Source organism: Lutra lutra, chromosome 18, assembly GCF_902655055.1.
Source record: "Lutra lutra chromosome 18, mLutLut1.2, whole genome shotgun sequence".
In the NCBI taxonomy this organism is placed as follows: Eukaryota; Metazoa; Chordata; class Mammalia; order Carnivora; family Mustelidae; genus Lutra; species Lutra lutra.
Window position 1 is genome coordinate 21,859,005 of NC_062295.1, and position 18,706 is coordinate 21,877,710.

The 18,706-nt window shown below is 57.7% G+C and overlaps 1 protein-coding gene across 3 annotated transcripts in view; it reads right to left on the bottom strand.

The window, feature by feature from the left end:
* Positions 1-2,964: 2,964 nt before the first annotated feature.
* The window catches only part of GTF3C1 (general transcription factor IIIC subunit 1), a 69,505-nt gene continuing 53,763 nt past the window's right edge, over positions 2,965-18,706 (bottom strand). For 2 of the 3 annotated variants that reach the window (XM_047714377.1, XM_047714379.1), the window contains 11 exons: positions 18,150-18,262; positions 16,066-16,128; positions 15,118-15,211; positions 11,515-11,687; positions 10,031-10,318; positions 8,872-9,131; positions 7,776-8,056; positions 6,160-6,715; positions 5,347-5,398; positions 4,352-4,544; positions 2,965-4,011 (listed from right to left, as the gene is read on the bottom strand). In XM_047714377.1, coding sequence (XP_047570333.1) covers positions 3,799-4,011; positions 4,352-4,544; positions 5,347-5,398; positions 6,160-6,715; positions 7,776-8,056; positions 8,872-9,131; positions 10,031-10,318; positions 11,515-11,687; positions 15,118-15,211; positions 16,066-16,128; positions 18,150-18,262 — 2,286 coding nt within the window. In that variant the 3' untranslated portion in view covers positions 2,965-3,798. The remainder of the gene's footprint in view (positions 4,012-4,351; positions 4,545-5,346; positions 5,399-6,159; positions 6,716-7,775; positions 8,057-8,871; positions 9,132-10,030; positions 10,319-11,514; positions 11,688-15,117; positions 15,212-16,065; positions 16,129-18,149; positions 18,263-18,706) is intronic. The other variant, XM_047714378.1, reaches the window with a different exon arrangement.

Sequence of the window (18,706 nt, forward strand, 5' to 3'; positions counted from 1 at the left end):
CAGCGGCGCTGTGTCAGGTGGCTTACACGGGCAGCCCTCTGCCATGGTCACCGCAGCCCGCTGCCCTGGGAGTACAGTGATGAGGACACAAGGTGAACTGACAGGTTTTTTTTTTTTTTAAGATTTTATTTATTTATTTGACAGAGATCACAAGTAGGCAGAGAGGCAGGCAGAGAGAGAGAGAGGAGGAAGTAGGCTTCCTGCTGAGCAGGGAGCCCGATGCGGGGCTCGATCCCAGGACCCTGGGATCATGACCTGAGCTGAAGGCAGAGGCTTTAACCCATTGAGCCACCAGGTGCCCCCTGACGGGCTTTTTAATCAACCAGGGCGGACTTCTGGTTGGGTGGCGGGATGTGTGCAAGGCACGGGACAGTGGGGGTGGTGAGGCGTCACCAAGCCGGGAGATCACACGTGTGCACGCATGCCCACACGGACACACACATATGTGCAGCATCTAGGTGCACAGACACGTCTATACACGGAACGACATCCATACACAACTGGAAAATCCCTGGTAGAAGTGGGTCAAGGGTCCGAGGGAAGGCTGGGTAGTCGGGGGAAGTCAGAGGGCAGAGATCACTCTCAGCCGAGGTCAGAAGGAGACAGAAGGGGAGCAGGGGGACTGGGGAGGGGGGCCAGCAGCGGGCAGGACAGGGTCTGAGAGGGCTCTGGACAGGAGGTTGGCGGAGTCTGGGAAGGCAGAGGAGAAGGCTCAGAGAGGGTAGACCAGGAAGAGTGGTGCTTACCTGGAGGGAAAGGGAATAAATTCAGGGACACGGCTGGTAGCAGTGAGACATTTTATGGAAAAATGGCACCGCAGGCCCATGTTTTCTAGGAGTGCATGAAATGTATGTTAATGAAAAAAAAAAAAAAAAGGCTTATGAGGGAAGGGAGCCTGGAGGCTTGAGTCTTACTTGTAGTGTTTTAAAGAGAATGCATTCCCACGTTGCTGATGTAGGTTAAAAGGAATAAGAACCTTTAAGAAAGAGTTGGGTGTGGGGTGGTGACATGAAGGACAGAGGCACGGATGTCCAGGCCGTATAGGCTTGGCCTCCTGCAAGTGGCAGGCCAGGGTGAATGGGACCTGCACCCTCTGGGCTTAGTGTCCCTCCTCACCCTCCCGGCCTTTGGTTTGGAAGTCAGTCTAAATGTGAATGTTCACACCCATCACACACACTTTAGTTTTCCACACTCTCTGCCACTCCCTAGTATTTATACTTAACACAAGGCTCCTCTTCTTCTCATTTATGTGACCTGTTTGGCCCCTGAAGGCATCCGTGCTCAGACCTTCTGGTCTGTGCTGTGGTTCTTGGAGCCCTCTGTGCAGAGGTTGGAAGGGCTGACCTACCTTGGATGGATGGACGGATTGATGGGGAGATGGATGGATGGATGGGTAGGTGGGTGGATGGATGGACAGATGGATGCATGGACAGATGGATGCATGGATGGGTGGGGAGATGGACAGATGGATGGAGGGACTGGACAGAAGGATGGATGGGTGGATGGATGGATGGGTGTGGATAGATGGATGTGGGGTTATACGGACAGACGGACATGGACAGATCACAGGTGGGCAGAGAGGGGAGAGGACAGGTCACCTTCGCACACGTGGGATGTGGAGCCGTGGTCATAGAAGTGCATCTCTCCACGGAAGGGCTACACCCTCGTCTCTTTGTCCTATCTCGCAAACACTGGCCTGAATCATTCCTCAGGCACGGGGACAGAAAGGGAGATAAACGTTGCTGAACCCTACCACGTGCTTGTACTTGGTGTCCTTGAGTGCCTCTGGTCCGCCCATGAGGGAGACCGTCCATCCCCATTTTTCAGATGAGAAAAGCAGGGCTCTGAGATGGGAGTGTTGGGACCGGGTGCCCGTAACCCCACCTTTCTTCCACCGCATGATGCGTTTCCAAATAACTAGCATTTATGAAGTACTTTTTGTTCATAAAGCTGATCACACCCCTTATTCCACTTGATCTCAAAAAAAAAAAAAAATCCCCCCAAACACTTGTTATTTTTACACTTGAGTAAAAACGAGAGGATAAAAAAATGATGGTTAAGACTTGGCCGGGTCTTGGCTGTGCTGGGGGTTCCCCCTCAGTCTCCCCACCCCGTGCTCTCTGTCCTGCCCTCATCACCCTGGAGTCTGGCCCCAGGACGGAAACATGGGGCCCTGAGCTGAGCTGGGCCAGGCCAGGTACTGCAGGTCGACCATGCCCAGACGGGCTGCTTCTGTAAGGCGGAGAAGCTGGTGGGTGTGAGGCTGGACCTGGGGCAGCGCTGACTGGGGGGCCTGTCCCCAGTGCCCTAGGCGCTGTCGCTGGAGCTCTCCAGTTTTCAGCAAGATGGAAGTCTGCATTTTTTTTTTTTTTTAAAGATTTTATTTATTTATTTGTCAGGGACAGAGGGAGTGAGAGCGAGCGAGCACAGGCAGACAGAGAGGCAGGCAGAGGCAGAGGGAGAAGCAGGTTCCCTGCCCAGCAAGGAGCCCGATGTGGGACTCGATCCCAGGACGCTGGGATCATGACCTGAGCCGAAGGCAGCCGCTTAACCAACTGAGCCACCCAGGCGTCCCGGAAGTCTGCATTTTTAAAAAAATGTGAAATGTCCATTTTTTAAAAAAACAGTAGCTAACATACATGTGTGAAAGAAAGAGAAGAAAGAAAAAAGAGAAGAGAAAGAAAGAAAGAAAAGGAGGGCGAGAACATCTACCGCCCAAACCCAGGCCACAGGCCTGTGACCCCTGCGGTCTCCGGCCCGGTCCTGGGCCAGCGCAGCACGGCACACCTGCCGGAGCGTCTCCGGGAGGCCCAGGCCTGCGCCAGTGGAGGGCAGTGGGCAGGGCCGTGGCGCCTCCTCCTCCCTTCGGTTTAACTGGAGCCTCTATTCCCGGCTGCACCAGCCGAAACCAGGGAGGCCCCCAGGGGATCAGAGATTCTTTAGGAAACACACAGAACTACATGCATTTTACTTCACTTTAATTACAAAATAAATAAATACATGCCAAGGGTTTTTTTTAAAGAGAGAGGTGAAAAGAACAAACTGACCCCAGGCCCGTGCGGCTCCTCAACCCCAGCCCACGGGAAGGGCACCCCCACCCCCACCCCCCACCCCCCGGAGGCCGCCACGTGTCTTGCCAGGCCAACAAGGGAGCCCCAGGCTCTCCCCGGGTCTGAGGTCCTGCCTATAGAGCGGTCAGTCCCTGCCAGGGCCTTCGGTGGCAGGACACACGGCCCTGTCCCGTGATGCGCACCCCCCCCCAACCGAGGTCCCGCCGCTTGGGGCACTGGGCCTTTCTGCCTTGGCGCCCAGAACAGGCAACGCAGTGCGAGCAGCGCCAGCTCCTGACCCCTCACGGCCACAGGACGACAACGCTGAGGTCCGCGCGGAAGGCGCTCTGCTCCCTGATGGCGGACGCCCTTGGAGGCCTCTCAAACTCACCACAACCCCAGGTCCGCAGCGAAGGCAGGCAGCGACGGAGAGCTGGGTCCGTGCCTGCGGCCATGGCTACGACGCCCTGGGAACAAGAAAGGGAGAGCAGGGACCCAAGCCTTCCGGCAGCTGCTCCCTGACAACAGCCGGCGGGACCCAGCAGGGCCCTCGGTCCGGCAAGACCCCCAGAGCGGCCGGGCGGGAGGCTCTCCTCCGAGGTCCAGGCCAGAGGCTTGGCACAGACGTGTCCCTGCGCACCAAGTGGGGTGCGGCGCACACGGGGGGCCAGGTGGAGCCCCCCTGGGGGAGTCACGCCCTCCTCAGGAGCCAGTGGCGGAGAAGGGGCTCACGGTGACCGCATGTGCCTCATAAATGGACCCACTTGTTCCAGTTGACCTCGTGGGGGAACACGCGGCCCAGCCGCAGCGTGCAGTCCAGCGTGGGCTCGTAGAACACGGTGGCACTCTCGCTCGGGCTGGAGGGCGCCTGCACCTCGGGGACCCGGGGCTTGGAGAAGAGTGAGACGGCCGATGGCTTCCTCAGCAAGCACTTCTTAATGCAGCCCAGGGACTCCAGGCCCTAGAGACAGTGGGACACCCAGGGTGACGGGCGCCCTTGCAGACCAGGTCCTCCGTCCTGTCCTACCTCAGGGGCTGCAGGACTCCAGGGCAGCGGTGGGGGCTGCAGGGGCCCAGGGAAGACGGGCAAGGGGCTCAGCCGCCAGCCTGGCAGGCTCGGAGGGCAACGAGCACGCCGCTCAGGGTGGCGCTGCGCTGGAGGTGACGGGAGGAAGGGACCCACGGGAATAGCCCGGCTCTCAGGCCGGGCCTAGACCTCTCAGGCCAGTCACACCCCCTCCCCCGCCCTGGGAGGCTGCGGCAGGGGCCCAGGCTCGGGCCAGGCTGGGTGGGAGCCGCACCTGCAGCAGCTCGAGCACAGCGATGGGCTGGAGCACGCCCCGGTAGTGACGTAGCAGGCAGCTCTCGGGGATGCCAGGCCGCGTCATGATGTGGTAGAGCACGGCCTCCATCATGCCCTTGCACACCGGCACGTTCAGGTGGCCGTCCACGATGCGCCACGGCCGGGCGACGAACGAGATGTTCTCGCAGTCCCTGTGGGCGTGGCACGCGGACATCAGGCGCCGCGGGCGAGGGGACACGGCTCCACGGACGAGACGCTGACTCTTGGGGCAGTCAGAGACTGGCCCACATCATGGGGCCGGAGGTCCTGCTCCTCCACTCCTCCCTTCCCAGCTGGAACGAGGGGTTCCAACCCCTGGGCCCAGGGCCGCCGGCTGAGGGGCCCCGCTCACACTCAGCCCTAACCACGGCCGTGGGGGAGGACCCAGTGCTGACCTCTGGATTTACCAGCTCCAGCCCAGCCCCTGGGCCATGGCTGACTCCACAGGAGGCCAAGCTCAGAGAGGTCTCCATGCAGATGCTCTACTTCTGTGTCTTAGACAGCAGTCCTCCCTGCCCCCCAGCGGCTGGTCTGCTACATAGGTCCAGGCATGGGAGGGCCCAGGACCAGTGGGACACTTGGCTCCGACCGCTACGACTGGGGCCTGGGAGGGCTGCATATGAGCCGGGGCTCACGGCCCCAGGCAACCGAGGGACATGGGCACACGTGTGGGAGGCGCCCCCACACCAGGAAGGCTCCTGTGAAGCCCATGGTTCCAGATGGACCCACCCACTGCCGACGTCCACACCTCTGGCCCTTACCGCTCCTGCCTCGTTCCCCCAGCAGGTGGGACAACCGAAGTCCCACACGTTCCCAGGTCCCTGGGCTGAGAGCCACCGCACCGGACTATGGAAGATCTCCACATGACAATCACTGCTGGGACCCCGGGGACAGACTCCCCACCCTCGCACCCACGCACCGCGCCAGGCCGCCTGGATCTGGGCACACACTCACTTTTCCCATGCTGCTTGGGAGAGGCCACAGACCACAGAGCTCTCGGCTGAACCTGACAGGAGGGAAAGGACATGAGACCTAAGAGGCGGGAGTCCATCTCTTCCTGTTTCGTTCACACGATGCGTCCTTCCGGGTTCTGGGGACAGAGCGATAAACATGGGGACAGCAAGCCCATTCCTCACAGAGCCCTCCCCTTGAGGGGGCCAGAGCCAGCGCAACCACAACCAGATTGGGCTGGGCCACGGTGTGCAAGTGTGGGGGGGCGTTCCCAGGCCCCAAGGCAGCCCCTCGAGGGGAGGCAAGTGAGCGCCCCACCCTCCACCCAGAAGCTCCAACCCCAGAGCTGCACGCATGAACCCCTAAGGCATAAACAGCCCCAAGGAAATAAAGACGCCTTCAGAAAACCTGGGAAGAGGCCAGCGTGGAGCATAGGTGAGAGCGTCTACACCGCGGGAAAGGAACACGGCAGGTCTCAGTCCCTGCAAGTCTGCCAATCCTGACAGGGCACGACACCCCGTGTTCCTGCCACGGCGCCCTCTCGCGGGACACAGCAGCCAACAACGCCTTCCAGAACCACCCCTCCCGTCCTGCACTTGTCACTCACAGACCTACTCAGGAGACCCTGAAGCCCTCTAGTGGAAACAGTAAGTGGAAAGAGACAAGCCCTCCCCCAGCCAGCGCTGAGGCTAAGAAAATCTGGGCTTCCCAGTCTCAGGGAAGGCGTGGGGTGGGGTGGGGGGGGACACTCAGGCCCCAGGACAGAGAATGGGCAGGAGGGGGAAGGTGGGATGGGAGACCAGGTTCATTCGGTACCTCTGGGGTCTTCAGATCCTTCTGGAAGCTGGGCCTGACAGCTAGGCTGCTCCCGGCCTAGAGGGCTGGGAACCCCGCCATCCTCTTGGTCCTCCAGCCCGGCCCCCCGTACTCCGGGGGGAGGCTCCTCCACACCCGAGTCCCCGGGAGCTGCTGGCAGAGCAGGCACTGGGAGTTCTGGCTCCTCTTCTGCTTGGGCCCCGGGGCTGGGGGCCAGGCGCACATCCTGGAGCGTGGGCCTCTTGGCAGGGGGCTTGTGGGTACTCTCGGGGTTGGCCTCCCCGCCCTGACCAGCCATGTCATGGCTCGTGCAGCTGGCACGCCTCTTGGTGCTCCGGGGACCCTGGGAGGGCGGAGGTGGCCTCCCCGCGGGGCTGTCCTCGCGGGCAGGCCTGTGCGGGGGTCTGGCCTGGGGTTCTGTTGTTGGAGGGCACGCATCCTCCTCTCTGCCTTTCAGCCTCACCGAGTGCAGGAGCCAGGGCTGGGCAGAGGCCATGGCCACCAGGCGAATGGTGTTGCCACCGACTTCCAGGACCTGGTGGTGCTCTAGGAGGTCCTAGGAAAAGCAGGAGACACGCTGGGTCTGCGTGGGACTGTGGGGTCCGCACGCTTGCTTCCTTTGCCCAATGCATCTGAGCGTCCCAGGTAGACAGGAAGCCCAGCACCATCAGGACAGATGGCTCAAGGACGAGGTCTGGCTTCCAGCCTGGAGGGCGCCCGCTGGCCCTGTGGCCCTGGGGTAGCCCTGCCCCTTCCAGGCTTGGGGTGAACTTCTGAGAGCCGAAGCTGCGTTAGTGAGTCCTCCGAGGGAACTCAACACCCCGAGTGCTCTCGTGTCCTGCAAAAGCCACAACTGTCCCCACAGGAATGACAGTAACTCCTCTCGTCCTCACACCAAGCCCTGCCTCCCAGGCACTGCACCGACACTATCACCTTTCTTTTCATTCCTAGCTTAAAAACCCACCAACTGGGATTCAAGAAATTTGCCCCAGTTCACATCCTGGAAGCAGGACTCATACCCTGGTCAAGCGCGTCTGGGGAGGGCTCGCTGTAAGCGCTTGTCACCTGGGGCCCCGGGCCAGGCTGCAGGGAGCCTGGGGAGCTGCCTGCCCATCTCGGCTCACCTCCTAGGGCTCCCGAGGCACACGGGCACAGTCATCATGACCCTGCTCTCGTATCCTGCACTCATGAACACTTGTCTGAAAACCCCAGTAGGTGATGTGTCCCCTGCTCCAACTATAGACCCCGCAGAGCTGGGCTGGCCGGCTCCCAAGGCACTCGCTTTAAAAGGTCCGTCTGTTACTACGTTCCTTGGGTTCAAGGGTCCCTGGTGAAAATGGACCCGGGCAAGTAAAGTGGAGAGTCCCATGGGCCCAGCAGATGCCCTGCTTGGCTCCATCCCACTGTGCTGAAGAAGCGGGGACCAGGGTGCCAACCCTTCTAATGTCCCAGAGAAGCTGGGTTTTAGGCAAAGTCTCCCATTTTTAATCTTGGCAACTCATTTAACTTGGGAAGAAATCACACTACACACCCCAAACTGAACCCCTCTTCAGCGTGCGTCCAGCTGGTGTGGGGTACCCTCCGCGTACCCCATGGTACTCCAGAGCACGGCTCACCTGCACGTAGTCTGTGAAGGTCCGGGTGCGCTCGGCGTCGGTCCTCTCGAAGGCGGAGAACCACCGGCTCAGCTCCACTCTGTCCACTCCGAAGCAGCCCGCGGCCGCGATGACCCCGTGTACCTCCAGGACAGCGCACACGTCCCCTGGCTCGTACCCACACAGCTCCACCTGCTGGACAAACTCCTCTAGGCTGCAGGCGCTCCCCTGGCTCTGGATCAGCCTGGTGAAGGTGGCCGGGAGGCAGGATATACCCACGGGTAGCTCTTCCAGAGAAGGGACTGTGAAGACGAGGACTGAATCAGCCCGGCCCGGGGCACAGGCAATACTGAGGAGGAACGCGCTCCAACACCAACGCAGCACCGCCCAAACAGGGAGGGGTGACCTTCTGGGTAGAAGGGGCATGGGCCCCCGGCGGTGGGGATGCGCCCCTTGGGCTGGGATAAAGGGCAGGAAGGTAGGGCTGGGGTCCAAGGACAGGAGCCCCAGAGCTCTGGAGGGGGGTCCTCAACTTGGGCTATCCGGGCCCTGCCTTCCTGCTGCTCCTGTGTTCACTGCTCCTCAGACCCTGGGGGACCCCCGAGACCCCACCCTGAACTCCCACGTGAGCTTCCATGAGCCGGCGCTGCTGTGCGTGGCTTGCTAGGAAAGCTGGCTCTGCTAAGACCATGGTCACAGGTCTGGCCCGAGCCAAACTCCACACAGCACAGAACACCAACTGGGCCTTTGAACCTAAACTAAACACCATGCACCCCAAAAGGTGACGGGAAAGCAGAGGCAGGAAAGGGGTGGGACGGGAGGAGACGTGCAGGGCTGGGAAGGGGCCCGAACATTCTCATTTCATGTAGAGGAAGGAGACACCCTCAAATCTGGGGTATGGGAAAGCAAGGTTTAAGTAAGCTACTCAGAGTTTCGGAGGTAACCCACAGAAGGGCTAGAGAGTGTAAAACTGGAAACAAGTGAGGGCCTCTCTTTCAAAGCAAGAGGGCAAAGCCACGCTCAGCAGTCTGGGGTGGCGTGTGCTTCCGAGCCCTGAAGGGGAGTCTGCGCCAGCCCTGGCCCACGGGCGGCTCCCGGGTCGGCGGGCGGCACTCACCGGTGGGCCAGAGCCGCGTGGGCAGGGGGGTGCGGCGGAGCCGGAACGTCACCCGGCAGGAGTTCACCACGATGCTGTCGTTGGGGTTGAGGTTGCGGGTGCTGACGATGCCGGGCGCGCAGTAGCCCCGCATGAGCAGGTAGTTGGTGTGGGAGGCCTGGCGGGCTTTCACCTCGATGGCCCGGCGCTTGCTTCCTGAGCCTTCGTCCAAGTCTTCCTCCTCATCATCGTCCTCATCCAAGCCCCCGTCCTTGCCCAGACTAGGAGAAGAGCATGGACCTGGGTGACGGAGCACAGGCCTAGCGCCTCTGCCGGCTCAAGAGAGTGGTCACCGTGGTCTAACCTCAGCAATGGCCTGTGGTCACTGCGGACCTCCTCCCCCAACCCCCGGCGTCTGGCTAGGAAGGGCAGGGTGGACGGCCGCTCCAGATTCAACTCCTCTGACCATCTCCCCACAGGCCATGCTCACCAGTGTCTTTGCAAGGGCTGTTCCTTCTGGCAGGAAACCCTTCCAGTTTCAGTCCCAAAACTGCCTGCTGTTCCACTAAATCCCAGCTTAGCTATTAGGCCCTCAGGGAACCTCTGCCAAAGCTACCTTCCCGCCTTACCCCTCCTCCCCACACTGTGCCAGGTCCCTCTCTTTGGCACAGCCAGGTCTCTCCCCAACTCTGCTGCTGCCTCCCCCGCACCTGGAGGCACCAGCACGAGGCACTGGACTGGTCCCTAGTCCCCAGATCTGAGGTCCCGTCCCTGGGAGCTCCCTGCCACACTGCTGACATCTGCTGTCTCATGTGCCAGCCGTGATAGACTCAGCATGTGTTTGTGGAGTGAAGAAAGACCGGGGCGACCGGGGGCTCTGCCAGTTAAGTGTCTGCCTTTAGCTCAGGTCATGATCCCAGGATTCTGGGATCAATCCCCGTGTCAGGCTCCCTGCTTAGTGGGAAGCCTGCTTCTCCCCCTCCCTCTGCCCTCTCCCTGCTTGTGTGTGTGTGTGTGTGTGTGTGCCCCCACTCTCTCTCTCAAATAAGTAACATCTTAAGAAATAAAAGACCAGATGACAGAGTGAATAAAAATGCAGACACCATAGGACACCGCGGTGCCCGAGGCCCCCACCTGCACTCAGAGCACGCATGAAGCCTGGTGACAGCCCCGTCCTTACCTCTTCATGACCTCGTTCTCTACCATGGAGCTGTCTACCACAACAATCTGCTCCGGGATCCGGACGTCCACAGAGATGAGGCCCAAAGAGAAAAGGGTTAGGGCGGCCACGCAGTGTCCTCCAGGGTTGTCCAGAGAAAACGCCACCAGATGACTTGTAGACTTGTTAGTATCCTGGTCTTGGAAGGAAAAGTTATCAGGCTGGTCCAACTTGCCGGCGGCCAGGATTGTGCTGAGGAACTGGAACGACTCCGTGCACACGGTGCTTGGGAAGCGCCACGTAAAAATCCTGCATGGACACAAAGGAGGTAAGGTCCAAACTGAGGATGGGACTTTGGAGGCCTTCACGTGGATGGGCTACGGGCTTTGCTGAAGATCTGAAGGCCCGCCGAAGCCCTCTTTTCCACCTCAACATTCGCTATAGATGGGAGCCAGACTGTGGAAGATGAATGCACTTCCTGAGACAATCACCTTTTCCCCCAGGAAAGCCCCAAACCCGTGCAGAGGTGACGGGACGCGTACGTCCACGTCACTGTCTCCGCAAGGCAACAGCAGAGTCAAGCCTGGCCTGTCCAGAAGCCTGATTTTCCACAAGCCTCTGACAGGGGCCTAGGTCTGGAAGCCTTCTGGATGTGAACGCCGCCCGTGGCTCACAGTCAAGAATGCTGCGATGGAGAGATGGTCAAGAACGAGCTCAAGGTCAAACAGTCTTGCCAGACCTGGGCCCTCGTCTTCTGCTTCCCGGGCCACAGCTCTTTTTACTATAGCCAGCTGTGCTCCAGGGAGGCAAGGAGACTGGCGGTGCGGAGGGTGTCTGAGAAAGGCGCAAGTGTCTACGCTCACAGGCAAAGGGATGCGTGAAAAGGCAAAAGCCCCCCATTCTACTGTTCTGTTCCTGACCGCGGCCCCAGTGTAATCAGAGGATTGACAAGGAGAACGGCCTGGAAAAGAGGAGGCCCGTCAAGGCCAAGGGTTGCCAAGGCCCAACCCCTGGGACTACCCCACAGACTTCCCCTTTGTGTGGTCAGGGGGCGGCGGCACAACGTGCCGAGCGGCTAACAGAGACTGGCCGCGCTGGTGACTGGTGTGAGGGTCCCGTGACTTGGGGCTGCGGAGGGCAACTTGCGGCATCCCAGACCACCGCTCGGACCGCTGAGGGGCTGCAGACAGCGTCTGGAATCCAGCCACGGGACAGCTTCAAACCGAACACATGGCTCGGCGTGGCCCTGAGCCTTAAGAATGCCCAACGAGGCCCCACCAGGACGCTGTGCCTTTCGCTGGGCTCATGGGTTCAACACTCACTTTTCCCCATTTGACAGGAGAAGAGAAACATACCACCTGCAGAATGGTACATGTCCCCAAGCTACCGAGGGCACTGCCCTTGTCCCCTAGCAAGTGGCACAGGCATGGATGGACACCTGCTCCAGAGGCGGCTCGCCCTCCAACCCAGGGCCCCGCCCTGCCCCAGCCCCGCTGGGGGCTCACCTGTAGTAGGTCTGGGACAGCTGGTAGGACATGGGCACGAAGGGCAGGGCCCGGTTCTTCTTTGGGCCCAGCATGTGGTTGACCCGGCGCCGGTTAACCAAGCTCCTTTTCTGGCACTCCATGAAGGCCTTCACGAGGATGTGGTCCTTGTACTCACGGTACAGGCGGAAAGTCTGCAACACAGCGAGGCCAAGGGTGAGCAAGGCTCTCTGGCAGCTGGGGGGGAAAGGAGCAGAATGTGGGGTGCACAGAAGCGGGAACTGATCATGTGTGCTGGAGGGACTGATATGGGGCCGAGGGGGTGGGAGGCTGGAGCAGACTCCTGGGGGTGCAGGGCGGGAGGGCCTGCCATCGCGGTCAACTTTGATCCCTATCAGAGAGAAGGACACCCAGACAAAGACAGGCAGCTGGAGACAAAGGATGGCTCCATCTGGGGATACAAGGTTGTGGGAGTCAATGCAGAACCACCCGATACCACTCGCTTCCTGAGCTCTCGCCCAACCCACCAGGAGGTCCAGCTGGCCATGTCCATATAAACCGTGCCCAAACACAGGTGCTTGATGTGGTCTACACCATCGCTCCTCACGGAGCCTCCACCCAACTGCTCTCCAGGCCCCCAGGCCCTGGCCACTCGCCACACAGCCACAGGGAGCCCCGTGCCTCCATCAGACCACACGTGGCTTCCCTCTGTAGAGGGAGCACCCAGTGCCCACTCCACCTGGCAAGGACTCCCGGGAGCACAGCCCTGCCCACCACTCTGGCCTCGCTGGCCTCCGGACTTTCCCAAAGAGAGCCTCCGTGCCACTGGGCCTGGCGTTTGCGACTCCCTTTCTTAGACCGCACCTCCCCCTAAATTTCACAAGGCTGACTCCTCAACTCTCAGCTCCGCCATGTCCCCTGCGGTCAAGTGTACTGAAATGACCTCATTCGCTTACTCGTCTCTCACCCACCAGAAGGGAAATCCCACAGGAGCACATGTTCAAGGTTTGTGGCTGCCACGGCAGGGCCTGGCACAGAGCAAAGGTGGACGGCAGTGCCTGGCCTGCCGCAGACGCTCCTCCGGCCGGCCACGCCACCCGGCTCTGTGGCTTGGATTCGGACCCGGCCCAGAGGAAGAGCAGCTCCAAGGCCTGCGGGGCCAGCAGGGTCCCGATGACTTCCGTTTTTGGAAAGCACTGGCTCCATCGGCCAGCTGACCGAACAGCGGATGTCTAGCACATGCCAGACCACAAGGAAGTTCCTGCCAGACCTGTCTCCTCAAAAGCACTGGCCAGGAAAACGTGTGGCCATGGTCTGAGGACTTTAGGCTTGGGAGGTTCTCTGCCACGCTGGCCTGAGAACCACAGGACGAACGGCAGAGAGCACGGAGGCTCATGGACTTCAAGGGATCGTCCAGGGCCACACCACTGGGCAGGGCTGGGACCAACAACAAGGCCTTGCCCTCAAGCCCAATGACCTCACCACTGAGCCACTGCAGAGGGACACAGAGATCGGAAGCCAAAGTGGCAGTCAGTGGGGTGCTGGGGCAACACCGGGTGTTCTCCTGGAGCCAAAGGGGGTCTGCGCACACACTGCACCTCGTCGGTCTGAGGCCCGCACACCACCCTCAACTTCTCTAGACAGCGCTTGCACGTCAGCTGTGGCACACAGGCCCGAGGCAGGGAGCACTGCACGGGGCAGAGGGCAAGAGGCTGGAGACTGGCCGTGACACCACCGCTCCTGCCCTGTGGGCAAGTGCAAGCTAGGATCCAGCTTCTTGTGGGAAGCCTGGTGTCTTCCACTCTTCTCGTCCGTGTGAAGGTAATGACAAGAGGGCATATTCCCCTGACAGCTGCTGGTGTGCGCAGGAGCGCTCACACTATGGACAGGGAAGGAGGGAGTGCGGTCCAGCCCGCCAGATGGCCACCCACTGCCCTGCACTGCACCTCTTGGAAAAGTGGGGCTGCAGGGAGCCCAGCCGGGATCCTACATATAGCCTCTGACCTTGTGAGGCCTTTGACTCCCCCACCAAAGCCCAGACACCACCTGGAAATGGATCTGGAAGAATGACAAGCAGCAGCAGGCCGCAGGGGACAGGTCACCATTAACTCTGGGGCTGGACTTTCTCGTGTGGTGGGCAGTTGGACTACCTCACAAGGTCCTGTCCAGCTCGAATCCTTGCTAGGCAGCACAGCTAGAAGGGCCCTCCAGGGCCACAGGTAAAGTCAGAAATTGGGATTTTTATGGGCAATGGTGGCAGTAAGTTAAAAAAAATTTTTTTTTTTTTAAACAAGCTCAGGTCCAACAAGACAGAGCCAGGGGCTAGACTGGGGACTGTCATCATGGAACTTCTGGCCCACCCCACCTATTCCAGTCTCATTCTCTGGCATGTTCAGACTCACACAAGGCTCTGGACATGGAGAAGGGGGCGAGGCCCCACGACCAGCCTCCCCCTAGGAAACATACACGCTTCATGTGAGTAAGTAGGGTTCGAGGACTCCGTGGCACCAAGGGTGGCAAGAAAAAGACGACTGCGTGGCCCCCCACTAGACTGTCCCAATTGTCACCGCTGGACAAGCACCTGCACCTCACGGTGACGAATTCAAAGAAGAGACATGAACACTCAGTCTCGCGTCTGCGGGGGCCCGGCCACTGCTGTACAATGACTGTGGTCACACCTGGCCATGGACTTTCCCGAAATCACTGCATTTCCCCCCGAGTCTTCCTCATCTCCCTTGTGGCCAAAGTAATAAGCACCACCTGCACAATGTGGGCAGTGCTGAGGCTGGGTCTGCACCCCGCTGTCTCCCCCCCAGGGCACTCTGCTGTCTACACCCTGAGTCTGGAGACCAGCAGCACACTTGTCAGGCTCCCACCCGCTCTGTGGCCTCTGGGGGTGGGCCCCAGGCCCACGTGTTGACCAATGTGGTCGTTAAGAACAAGGGAGGCACTGGCCCCGGTGAGGGGGGCAGTGCAGGCCCTCCTCAACACCTCTCCGCGGGGGCCAGGGAGCCATAGTCTCAGGTCTGACAGAGAGTACTGTGAGGTCATGGGCTCTTGCTTCTTTACGCCTCTGAAACGCAAGTTTCTGTGCTCGTGAATGAGTGCTAATACCAGCAGCTCCCCAGGCTCAGGACAGGGTTGAATGAGAAGCACCTTCCTCCCTCCCACTGTCACTCAGCCAAGACAGAACAGTGTTACTCTCTAATATGTGCTCAGGAGAGAGATAAGCCCACAGCCCACAGGCCGCTTTCCCGCTCAGTGATCTCTAGCTATCAAAACAGCTCGACATCTCTATGTTCTGATAGGAGAAGGTAAGTGGCACAGGTCAGTCACTCCCTCAGCTCTCTGTCGTGGCTCACTTCCTCTACGGCCTCATTTTCTGCATTTACATTGGACTCAAAACCTCCGCTGGGAGGGATTTTGGAAGTCACCGGATCCTGTCCCACACTTGGAAGATGGAGGAAGGGAGCATAGGAGTCTCTGGGGAAATCGGGCCACCCTCCCCCACCAAGAGTGCACAGCTGAGAAGACAGTGAGCGAGGGCTGCACTCGGCCCCCGCCCCTGACGGCCCAAGCCCCACAGCACCGCAGTGGGGCTGTTGCTGGGTCCCCGTCACCCACCTGAAATGACCGGCAGGACTCCATCTGGCTGTCCGAGAGGGCCAGTGTGCTCTGGACCAGGTTCTGGAGTACGAGGAAGTGGATGTCATCCACGCTGAGGGACAGTGGGGAGAGGGCAGAGCACATGAGGCTGGGGGCCACGGGCACCACTCAGCCTGGGCAATGCAGTCTTTATTTAGAAAAAGTGATTCCCCACCCAGGTGACCTGAATGCCAAAACTATTCACAAATCAAAACAAAAGAAGTGGTGGTTTTTAAGCCTTACTAACAGGTCAATTTTTGCAGGGAGAAACATTTCTGCTTAGCAGGTAATAGGTGCCATACCCTGGACACAGGTTTATGTGACAACTGACGAATGCAGTTAGCGTTGAGATTTTTTTCAACCTGTCTATGAGATCAAAAGTCACATGCCCTATTTATCAGATCAAGAGTTGTATCCTCTACCAACTGACCTAGCCATGTGCCCCACTTTCCTCTAATCTTAAATTTTTCTCCAAAGAAGCTTCTCACTAAAATAGAACTAAAATCAAACTGAACACTGGTTTTCCAACATGGAAAAAAACAGCTGAGCTTTCTAACCAGAGCTATGCGCAGAAAGCTCACGGGCCTGGAATTCAAATCCTTTCCGCCTTAATCCAATTCAACCCCCCTTAAGGCTGGGCCACTGATTCACAAGGCCAGGGTCAGCAAGCTTCTCCTGGAAGGGGCCAGAGAAGGAAAACCTCGGACTCAACCTGATGCTCTGGAACAGAAGCAGCATGGACGGCACATGGGTCAGGAGTGGCTGTGCTCTAGTAGAACTTTATTTTCAAAACTTTCAAAAAGTTCTAGTAGAACTTTTATTTTCTAGCGGGCAGGCTAGACCTGGCCCTGGGTGGCCCCTGGGCCGGGCCCCCGGCAGCCCAACCAACCAGCTGAAGGAAAGACCCTTGGTCAGTCTGGTGCTTACCTGTTCAGTTCATCTTCCTGCCTGGTTGGATCCTTTTCGTCTCCAATGGCCAAAACTCGGTATCTGCGTAAGGATCAAGAGACAAGCATGTCAGCAGAACATGGCTGACCGTCACTAACCAAGTGGAGGTTTGCTCAATGTGGCCTTTCACTGCCTGGAGTGTTGGAGGAAATGTAGAACTCATCAAAACGCAAACAGTGCATGTCAGTTACAATGAGAAAAAAACTACGTTGTGCTCATCAAAGGAGCATGTTGTTAAAACGGTTGAGGAAATGAAGAATGTTCATTTTACTGACGGTTATCAAATAACATGGTCAAGTATTTACTGGCAGAGAGCCACCGTTAATCATTAAGGGAAGGGGATCTAAAATCGTGGGCCCGTTATGATAAAAAACAAGCTTAAGAAAGACGTCTGGAAGAAAATACCCAACCAAGAGAGTGGTTGTATTAGATAGCAGATTATCTCCCCATCTGTGTTTCTGAGCTTCAAGTAATGCTGCTTCTTTCTGTTCCTACCAAGGAAACAAACACAAGAGAAGTCCAATGCACTAGCCATCACGCTACACAGCCAGGCAAGGAAATACAAGAAATCGCAAAACTCAATTTTAAAGAAACATGGCTGTTTGTCTGTAAGACATTTCTTTGGTTTCTATGATCCTAATATCAAAATTCATCCTGGCAACAGGAAATTCTTGAAATTTACTAATAGAAAAAGCCCCTTTTCAGAAATGGAACGATTTTCAAAGTAATTGGATCCATTTCCTTTTTTGCCTGGCCTGCCAGGATGCTTAAGATCAAATTCAGTTTTAAAACTGCTACAGCCATGGGGCGCCTGGGTTAAGCCTCTGCCTTCAGCTCAGGTCATGATCTCAGGGTCCTGGGATCAAGCCCCACATCGGGCTCTCTGCTCAGCAGGGAACCTGCTTCCCTCCTCCCCCTCTGCCTGCCTCTCTGCCTACTTGTGAGGTCTCTCTCTCTTTCTCTCTCTCTGTCAAATAAATTAAAAAACAAACAAATGAAAAAAACCTTTAAAAAACTGTGACAACCGGATGAGACATCTTCTCCCAGATAGCTCATGAACTTTCCTTAAAAATAGTCTCTATTTTAACTGTATTTTTCTATAACTAAAAGTTATCCCCATAAATTCACTAAAAATATGTGAGGTTATAAATTACAAACAGGTAAAGCGGGTCATTTGAAGCGCTTTTTAAAACTGAGTATAAACCATGCCATTTGGAGTTCTGGGGAACAGCTTGCTGCAAAAAAAAACACAAAACACAAAAAACAGTATCAGGTGTCAACTCCGCAAAGGACTATAAATTGCTCCCTAGGCCTGGCATGAGCGGGCACGACATGAATTATTTGTTGGTTGAATCAAAGAACGAGATCTCCAACTGCAATTCAGGGAGCTGACTGCAACCGTATCATACGGTTCCCAAACAGGAACAGATCGATGACCGTCACCTCTACAGGAAGAGATTCATGAAAAATCCAGCGGCCAGAGGGACTGTCTCGATGAGGGTGGTAAGATGGGCTTCACAATTGGATTAAGCCGTGGAAACAGGCCTGGCTCACAAAACTCAAGATTTCCACATTTCACGGCTTCTGTGCTCAAAGCCAAGTATGTTCTCTGCAGGTCCCAGCGGCTGAGCTGGAAAGAGCTGGGACGCTGGAGTCAGACCCACCGTCGAAGTTCAGATCTTGGTTGGCCCTGTGGCTTATAAGCACCGTGGCCTTGGGTGAGCTACTTCTAGCTTGGAGTTTCTTATATGTCAAAGGAGCAATCCCAGCAAAAGCACACCAATGGCTGGTGGAGGCCTGGGATTAGGTCTCCACGGGAGACAGGGCAAGGCAGCAAGGCCTCCACGGGAGTAGGTTGGGGGCGCCCGACGGGGTGCTAGGGTTGGCAGGGGCCTGCCCATTTTCAAATCGCCCATGAGAGGAGGTGAGGTGGTTCAGAGTCAAGAACATGGCAGGGTTACCTGTAAGGTCATGGAATCTCTGACCAGGGGAGATGCCCGAGGCCGATGACATTTCTGCCCGCCCCACAAGGATCACACAGAAACCTCCCGAAAGAACCTCACCTGGCAAACAGCTCCTGGAGCGTGTCTGGGATTTCAAGGTTAGGATTCTTGAGAGACGAACTGAACTTCTCTTTGAGCTTCTCCACAAATTCTTTAAACTCACTGGCACAAACCTTTCAATGTGAGAGAATGAGATGTCAAGCTCTCTCTCCCCGAAGGGAGGTTTCACTGGTACATCAAGAAAACCTTGTAACAAACTCCCACAGCAGCAACCTCCCAGAAACATGGACTGAGGAATGAGGCCTCCTCGGCCTCCCTGCCTCCCTGTCTCCCCAGCCTAGAGCGCCTACCTGGGAAGGTGACACATACCCCTCTGCCCAGGGATTTGGGGCAAGGAGAACGCTGCTGGCCCTCACTCCTGCCCCACCAGCCGCCACTCCTCCCTCCCAAGCCTCAGACAGGAAGACCCCTGTGGGTCCCCCACTGTCCTTGCAGCCTCCCATCCCTGCACGTGTCCACCCAGAGAACTCAGAAACACTCACGTCCTATCCTATTTGCCGGCTTTCTGGGGGCGTCCAGCCATTTGGAATTTCTGAAGAGCTGCCTTATTCTCTTAA